At 43.4% G+C, this 8,305-nt stretch overlaps 1 protein-coding gene across 2 annotated transcripts; it reads right to left on the bottom strand.

Moving 5' to 3' along the window:
* Positions 1-201: 201 nt before the first annotated feature.
* hadhab (hydroxyacyl-CoA dehydrogenase trifunctional multienzyme complex subunit alpha b) lies at positions 202-7,776 on the bottom strand. 2 transcript variants are annotated; one of them, XM_069152735.1, is made up of 20 exons: positions 7,646-7,776; positions 6,859-6,900; positions 6,665-6,735; positions 6,444-6,577; positions 5,646-5,784; positions 5,447-5,566; positions 4,931-5,033; positions 4,663-4,785; positions 4,447-4,565; positions 4,039-4,095; positions 3,839-3,948; positions 3,040-3,174; positions 2,702-2,873; positions 2,453-2,539; positions 2,223-2,363; positions 2,028-2,096; positions 1,641-1,836; positions 1,442-1,556; positions 1,185-1,330; positions 202-945 (listed from the first exon to the last, which is right to left on the bottom strand). In XM_069152735.1, the coding sequence occupies exons 1-20, from the start codon at positions 7,710-7,712 to the stop codon at positions 800-802; spliced, it is 2,292 nt and encodes a 763-aa protein (XP_069008836.1). In that variant the 5' UTR covers positions 7,713-7,776; the 3' UTR covers positions 202-799. The 2 variants fall into 2 exon arrangements, with proteins under 2 accessions (XP_069008836.1, XP_069008837.1); XM_069152736.1 differs by lacking the exon at positions 7,646-7,776 and adding an exon at positions 7,441-7,566.
* Between the last annotated feature and the right edge of the window lie 529 nt (positions 7,777-8,305).

Genomic DNA, 8,305 nt, shown 5'->3' with positions numbered 1-8,305 from the left:
CTGCGGACAATGGAAATCAAACATGTGACCTGCGCAACGAATTAGATTGGAGCAAACCTCCTCGCGGTATACGGATGTGGTCCAATTCTGTAAACATGATAAATTACACCCCCCCTCCCCCTCCCACAAACACACACACACACACACACACACACCCCGATCAGCACGTGAACGCACCTCTCTATGAAAAGAAAAAACAGGTTTGATTCAATAATAAAATTTTTATTCAAGCTTCACATTTACATCATTGACCAAACCAACCGGGAAAGTCCTCAATGTACAAAAAAGAAAAGAAAAAGAAAGACACTCGTTGAAACCTATTTGTATACATTCTTAAATTATTAAGAATTAATTTTGCCAGATGGAAGTTTAATTCTTTTGCATCTACGCCATCTTTACATATGCACTGTGTAAATAATTAGCCTCCATATGCCCCTCAGTCTATACATCCAATCAATCGTTTTTAAGTAGAAAAAAACCCCTATCCATTTTTGCTGATGTTAATCTCTCAGTTGGCAGTTTATTAGGTACACCTAGCTGAAACTAATGCAATTTGATTTTCTTTAATTTCACGCTTTTGCAAAATCATCATACAGTCGAACTAACACCTCTAAAATAGTGTCAACAGATAGTATGATTTATTACAGACGGCATCATTTTAAGCTAGGTGCGCCCAACAAACTGTCAATAAAGTGTACGTTCAATCTTTGCCCCCACACGAGATAAATGTTAGGCACATTATAGTGGCAGACTGCAGTTTGATGATAATAATGTTCTACTGGCACACATGGTGAGTCGGTCACTTGTGAAATTTCTTGCTGGAATCTTTTGCGTGATCCAGCAGGAGTTGGCATGGAGTGAACTGATTCCCGTAGACGGCTTCGAACCGCCTCATCTTCTCCACCAGGTTGTCAGCGCCGAAGCTGTCCACGAAACGGAAAGGACCTGGAAACGGAAAGATATTATGTCAAGAGATGTTAGCAAAAGAAAACTATTCCGCAAACACCGGTTTAACAGACCTATAGATGACATTAGCTGAACAGTTTTCAAATATTTTGTTCTCTGTTAAAATAAAAAAGAACAGAGGGAGACACTTAGACAAGATTATACTCTTTCTATTGATAGAGGAAACAAGCACTGAGCACAAGCAGATCAGATGACCATGTTGCAAGCTGAACTCTGACCTCCGAGGAAGGGGGGGAATCCCAGCCCAAACACAGCCCCGATGTCTCCTTCCAGAGGGTTGTTCAGAATTCCCTCTTGCAAACACAACACGGCCTCGTTGACGAATCGAGAAACGAGCCGGTACTGCACGTCGGAGTCCGATGAACTGTGAAAAGATTCACAAATGAGAAATTGGTATTTACACCAGCGGGTTGCTGGTGTTTGGTATACGTGTCACTTTAACTGCTGCTCCGTTAATCGTCGGGTGTCGACTTACACAGCGGGATTTGCTGTCATCTTAAATTTCTCAAGGATGTCTCCGATATCGGGGTTGACCTCTTTGACTTTTGTTCCTGGCTGGTAGACGTAGCATCCCTTTCCTGATTTGCGGCCTTCGCAAACAAAAAGCAAGACATCTTAATATGCGATCGTCAAATAAGTATGTCGTTTTATTAAAACTGGGCACCGGCCCCTACCCTTAAATCCCAGGTCCACCATGGTCTTCAGAACCTCCACGTTCCCGCCACCGAAGCGGGAGCCGAAAGCTTTGCCGAGATCCTCGGCCACGTGGGCCGCTACGTCGATACCGACTTCATCAGCCAGCGTGGCCAAGCCCACAGGGAACCCAAAGCCTGTGGTGAGTGCATCCAGCTTCTTGGGGTCAACCGCTTCCTGTGTGTGTACAAGGATAAATTAGTAACATCTATCCTGAAATCATAAACGCCATCGCAATCCCTCTTAAATCTTCCTCTCTCTCTCTCTCTCTCTCTCCTACATGAGACAGTATTTAAAATAAATACGGGTCTTACTACAACAATGCTGGATTTTTTTTTTAATTTTTTTTTTGCAGAAATACGACAAACCTGAAGTAGTCGTACTGCTTCAGCCAACATGGGAGCCAGACACCTTGTCGTATAAAATCCGGGTCCATCCTGCAAAAAAAAAAAATGGAGTAAAAATGATATTACAGTGCATCATTTTGTGTGTTATTGAGGCTGCTGCAGATTCACCTCATATTTATTAACCAATACCAACTCAAAGAAAGAAATGAAACGCACCCCAACGACTATGATGAGTTTGCCTTGCTTCAGGCCGACTGCCACAGCCGAGGCCGTCGTGTCCTTTGACGTCTGATCAGTGGTTATAATCTCGAGCAGCTGCATCTTGTCCACCGGAGAGAAGTAGTGCATTCCAATCACCTGAGGATGCAGGGACAAATATTCAGCATTGTTGCTTTGAATTAAGCAGAAATGTGTACTTTTATACGGCAATGTTCGCAAGTACAAACCTTGTCTGGCCTCTTGCTGGCAGCAGCAATGTCCTTGATGGGCAGAGCAGATGTGTTGCTGGCAAATATGCAGTGAGGGGAGACCACCTGCAGACAAATGGTCGGAAGATGGCAGCTCAAAGTCACACCGTAACTTCCTCACGACAATGTTTTGCCGCAGTTGTAAATACCACGGACTGATATTTACAACAAAACGAGTGCAATTTCTCCATTAAAAAAAATACATATATATATTTCAGTCCTACTTACAGCCTCCACTTCTTTCAGAACCGCATGCTTGATGTTTATGTCTTCAAACACGGCTTCGATAACCATGTCGGCCTTCTCGAAGCCCCTGTAATCCACCTGGCCCGACAAACCTGACAGAATGGAGTCTCTCTGAAACGACGTGATGTTCTTCTTTTTGGTCTTGTCGTTGAGCCTTGTTCAAAATAAAAATTAAAACGATTCACCGACATGGCAGCACAAATTTACAGCTACTTTCAAACAGCATATTTTACAAGCGTTTGGAAAGATTAATCGTAGTTTAACCTGCTGTAAAACAAAACAACTGCTATTTAAATGCCCGATATTAAAAGTCCACCCACCCTTTGTAGACCTGCTGCTCTCCTCTGCCCAGTCCAGCCAGAGTGGTGTCCTTCAGGATTGTGTGCACGCCTTTGTCCACAGTCACCTGGGCGACACCTGCGCCCATCAGACCTGCTCCCAAGATGGCAAGAGTCCTAGTCGTTGACAACGGAGACAGAAAGATTATCCAACACTAAAAATGCGAAAGAAAACAGGAGATGATGTGAAGCTCCATCCTCTAATATACTTTATTTAGACCAAAGCAAAGAGTCTTGGTAATCTCCAGGTTGACTCCAGTGTCCAGGTGTCAACAACAGTATCAGACGTTGTTTTGTCATCAGAAGGATTTAACAATGACAATGTCAAATCTAAAATACAGGTTGAACATGTGGGAACGGGCGCAGACCCCGAGTTACTGATGAAATTATTGGAACGGCCTTTAACCAATCAGCTTGTCCGCCATATGACATGATGTTATGTGCTGAACGTCACTAAACTGTAAACAATCAAGAGACCCTCCCTTTACGTCAACGGAGGCCACGTCGGTAAATAACGGGTGCGGACAATAACCTGGCGTTGCTACAACTGTTTGTATCGCTTCATCTTCCTCTACCAGCCTCACCGTTGTCTAGAAACCAAAGCATGGCTTAAACGTCATCACACTCAGCCACCGGCCGCCGATTGGTCGGCGCATTAGAGCGGCTGAGCGAACCTTCATACGAACAGGAAGCTTTGAGCGAAAGGGCCGCAGAGACGGACGCGCTAGTTTTTCCAACATCGTGCAAAAGCGCCGCACGTGAAAGTCCTACACGCACTCACTTCACGTCTCTTGTGGGTGTTCCAAAGCGATTCTTCTTGCAGGCAACCTGACCTTGGTACAGACCAATCAGGGCTGCCGATTCGGAGGTTTTTGCCAGGTGACCAAAATTCTGTAACAAACGTGGACATTGCTCACAACCACGAGTCACTGGTGGAATTATTTTTAAACGAACCAGTGATTATAGGCCAACAAGCCTCACCTGAGACTCAGCCAGGTATCCAGCAGTAGGCCCTTGTTCAACTCCCGTCTTCACACACTGACAGAAGAAAGCAATAATAAAGATATTAGTCTGCACTCTGCAAAAGATTCCCCAAACCAACTATTTACATTTGGCATACTGTGGCCAGCGAACATTTGCTATTTTACTTTATATTAACCGATGAATGACGTAGTCCTTACATTTTTGTCAATTAAATAGTCTTTTACTACAATTGACTCACATCTTAAAAGTTTCTACCGACAGAGAGCTGAAGTCAAACTAGAACTTCCTGGTTTTGTTCCATTGGCTCGCCTCAACGTGATTTTATGACTTTGGCTCTCTACATTAATTATATTTTTTTGAATACACTTGTTGAAGGTTTTTGATTCAAAAGGAGCTTTTACTTACATCGATGATTTTCAGAGGCGCTGGATAAAGTCCTTTACTCATCTTCATAACTTTACCTTGGACCGTTTTGTAAATTTGATTCCGTACGAGCTCGAAGCCCATAATGTAGTCTTGAATTTCTAAAGAGAAAGAACATTAATTTTTGTCCTCAGGATGAAACAAACTCAAGAGACTATAGAATCACACGCGCGCTGAATAAATGCAATAGAAACTCACTCTGCATGGTATTTTTGTCTTTGTGAAGAGAAATCTTCTTATTGGCGATCCCTCTGGCACATTCGATGGCAATTTCCTCAAGGTAGTCTATTGTTCTCTCCTCTGGACTCTTTAGCCCGGGTCCTGTAACACGAGCGGAAAAAATATCATACAGCGATTGAAGTGCACAGATTACAGCTTCTACATGTGGCGACACTTTAAACTACCCATTTTGAAGCAGTTCAATGTTTTTCCATTGTGCGTGACTGAAGATAACTTTTTTGTTTACCTAGAGGGTCTACGAGCCGGTCGACGAGACCCATCTTCTTGGCTTTATCTGCTCTGATATTTCTTCCGGTTAGCATCATGTCGAAGGCACTGGGTAGACCAAGCTGCAGGAAATATAAGCGGTTAATTTTCATTACTTAAAGTGCATTTTTCTGTATATTAGTCAATAAAACGGATGCACAAATGCCCATTTCTTTTTAGAGGTTACCAATGTAGTTAGTCATAATCTGGTGCTTCGAAGGTTGTGGTTGTTGAAAACTAGACATGACGGTCAGTCAATCTGTCTGTTGGTTTGCCGGGTCGCAAAGCTGCACGTAAACATCTTAAACCAATTTTGAGCATTTACCAGCTTATTTTCCATTACAACCTCATCCTGCTGCCAAATACTGCGGTGTGTTCTAACTATTAGAGGATGCCGTCACATGCTGCGGTTTCATTTTTGTAGCCAATTAAGAATCAATTAAATCAAACGGAGGCAAACCAGGGAAAATCAAGGGGATATAATTCCAGTACAAACCATCTTGGGGAGTCTCTGCGTACCACCAGCTCCAGGTAGAAGACCCAGCATCACTTCAGGAGTACCCAGAACTGTTTTCTTGGATTTTGTTGCAACTCTGTACTGGCAGGCAATTGCAAACTGAAATACAAAAACAGCTCATTAGAGATCACAATATCGTCAATCATATAGTTGGCTGCTGAAAGAACTTTTGATTTACCTCCAAGCCGCCTCCTAAACAAGAGCCATTGATGGCGGCGACAATCGGCTTTGGAGACTTTTCAATTTTCGCAAACATCTTCTGTCCTTCCTGAGAAAGTGCTGTGACCTCTTCTGCATTGTTGCAGGCCTGGATCATACTGCATCAGACGTAGAGCGTTATGAAAAGCCATTAAATGCAATGGAACATCTTAATCGTTCGGATTGTTTGAAGTCGGGTTGTATGGAGGTAAGTTTTCCAAAGTCGGTGGATTTCCTCCAGAAGTTGGGGGTTGACATGAACCCTGTTTGGAGAAGCAGGCAGCTGTGCCGTAACGGAGAAGCAAACACACTAAACGATTGAGGCTGCAGTCGACCAGAAATTCCTGTTGTCTGCGAGGTAAAATGACTGTTTTTGTCAAAGGAGTTTGTAAAAGGCTTTAAAGAGAGCATAGATGGACATAAAGACCTCCTGCTGCAAAGGTTTGTCCGAAAGCAAAGTAAAGAGGTGAAAATATCCTAAATATAGCACATGCACAAACTGACACGGATTTTTTTTTTAGGTGACCAAAAATACACAGCAGTACTTTGCTTAGCTTCTGTGAACCTGCAGCTGCCGGCTTCTCTAAACTGGGGATGTTCACCCTTCATCTACTGCACTGACTATGTATATGTACCTCAAACAACCCCTGTTCAAATAATCCAAACTATCCCTTTAACGCTTGACAATCAAGCTTAACGCTTGATTGCATTGACAATCCTAGTTTGTGTTGCTTCGGCGACAACGTTTTAATTCTGGGGATATAAGGAGGTTCCTTACTTAATATCAGCTCCCGCAATGAAGCATCCAGGCTTTGAGGAGATGAGGACAGCACTGTGGACGGCATCGTCGGCCCACACTTCACTCATGACTTCCGACATCTCGTTTTGCATTTGGATTGACAGCGTGTTCACCTGGAAAGGAGACGTGACTATTACAGCCGGCTCGCATTTCACTCACAAGTCTAAAAACCCTCTGCATTCATGTTAACAGGCGCCCACCTTGGAGGCTGGGTCGTTGATCCGTATAACAGCAACATCGCCCTTAACTTCATAGTTCACATGTGTTCGAGCTAAAAAAAAAAAAAAAAAAAAAAAAAATAGAGAGATAAGAAAGCGTAATTACGTCAGCAGACAGTTACGACCTGTATTGATCACATATTCTGCATAAATATGCGGTGAATTTTTGAAGTTACCCATCACGGCCGGAGCTACCGAGAAGGTGCGGTAAGTGCTGCCTGTGAGAGGGAAGATGAAAGAAAGACACGATGTTAAAAGTCATATCCGATGAATTAGAAGTCATCCAAGCATGTTGCCCGGCTGCTTTATTCTTAACAACAACAACAACAACATCATAACAGGCCCTAAAAGTTGCAGCACCTAAAACAAATGTCCTCGCAGAACAGACATACGATATGAATACGAGGCGGTCATGTGAAGATTGGGATGACCTCGGCCGTGCTGTGCAATCAAGTGGAAAACGACCTTTCACCTACATCCTCCGCCCAGCAGTGAGACAGAAACAGCGGGCAGCACAATGGCCGAATGAATAAACTGTCACAAAATCGTCTAAAGTGTCCCAACTGGGGACGTCTTTGAGTTCAAAAAAAAAAAAAAAAGCGGCAGCAAACAGTCGTATTTCAAACTTTAATGTCAAAGCCGAGCCCCCCTTTTGACTTCTGTGATTCCGTAGCCGCAAGCTAGCTAGCACAAGTACGGTGTTTAAACTCCAAGTTTTCTCGCCAATATATATATTTTAAAAAAAAAGTTGCACTCACAGGAGGGATTCTAGTTCAAGTTTCACTGATGTATATCTTCGCTGAGCAAACAAACCGACACACGCTTTCTGCAGAACATTACTCGGGAGCTAACAGCTGCTCTGACAAAGCTAATCGTCCACACAGGACACAGGAGTATTCGTTTCTTCGCGCCAGGTTTTCCTTCAGTTTTAATATCAAACGTTGTGAACGAGCGGCTTTATACCCGCGAGGAGAGCATATCTCCGTGCTGTCAGTCTGGAAAGAACACCGAGGGCTCGGACACCAGCCATCTTGGGAGCCGAGGTCAGTCAGCGGTGGTGTGAAAGTGAAGCTAACTGGCTCGCTTTGTCAGTGGTGCTTCGGAAAGCGAGAAGGAAAGATTGCCAACTTCTGCCTACTTCCTGAAAACGATCAATCGGAAAATACGCTGATTGGCTGTCGTCGAAAAGCTCCCGCATACGATTGGTCAACGATCAAATAACTCGCAGCTCATTGGACGTTTAAGGACGATAAAAGCTCCTCCTACTTGAAGTCTGATAGAAACCAAACATGTGAACGCCGACGACTGGAAATCCCGTCGTTTAAAGATTAAACTCTGTCATTCATTGAAATATAAAACATTTTTCAGACTACTTTAAGATGTTGTAGTCGTTACAGTTGTGTGTGTTGCACAAATACAAAAAAAAAAAGACCACTGAATGAATGCAGTAGCACCATGCTGCCACAAGGCGGAGACACCGTTCAGTTTGTTTGACTTAAGGCTGAGCCTCTAGTAACACCCATGTAAAGACAATTAGGGAATAAGGACAAAGAATAAAACCTGACATCAGCAAATTCTCTACCATAACCCAGAGATTCAGAGAAGAGAACATGTAAACATTTC

Source organism: Embiotoca jacksoni, unplaced genomic scaffold, assembly GCF_022577435.1.
Source record: "Embiotoca jacksoni isolate LCO1_2020_lvr unplaced genomic scaffold, fEmbJac1.0.p SCAF_18, whole genome shotgun sequence".
NCBI classification, from domain to species: Eukaryota; Metazoa; Chordata; class Actinopteri; family Embiotocidae; genus Embiotoca; species Embiotoca jacksoni.
Note: the sequence above shows the minus strand (reverse complement) of the source record. Positions and strands in the feature narration are given on the sequence as shown.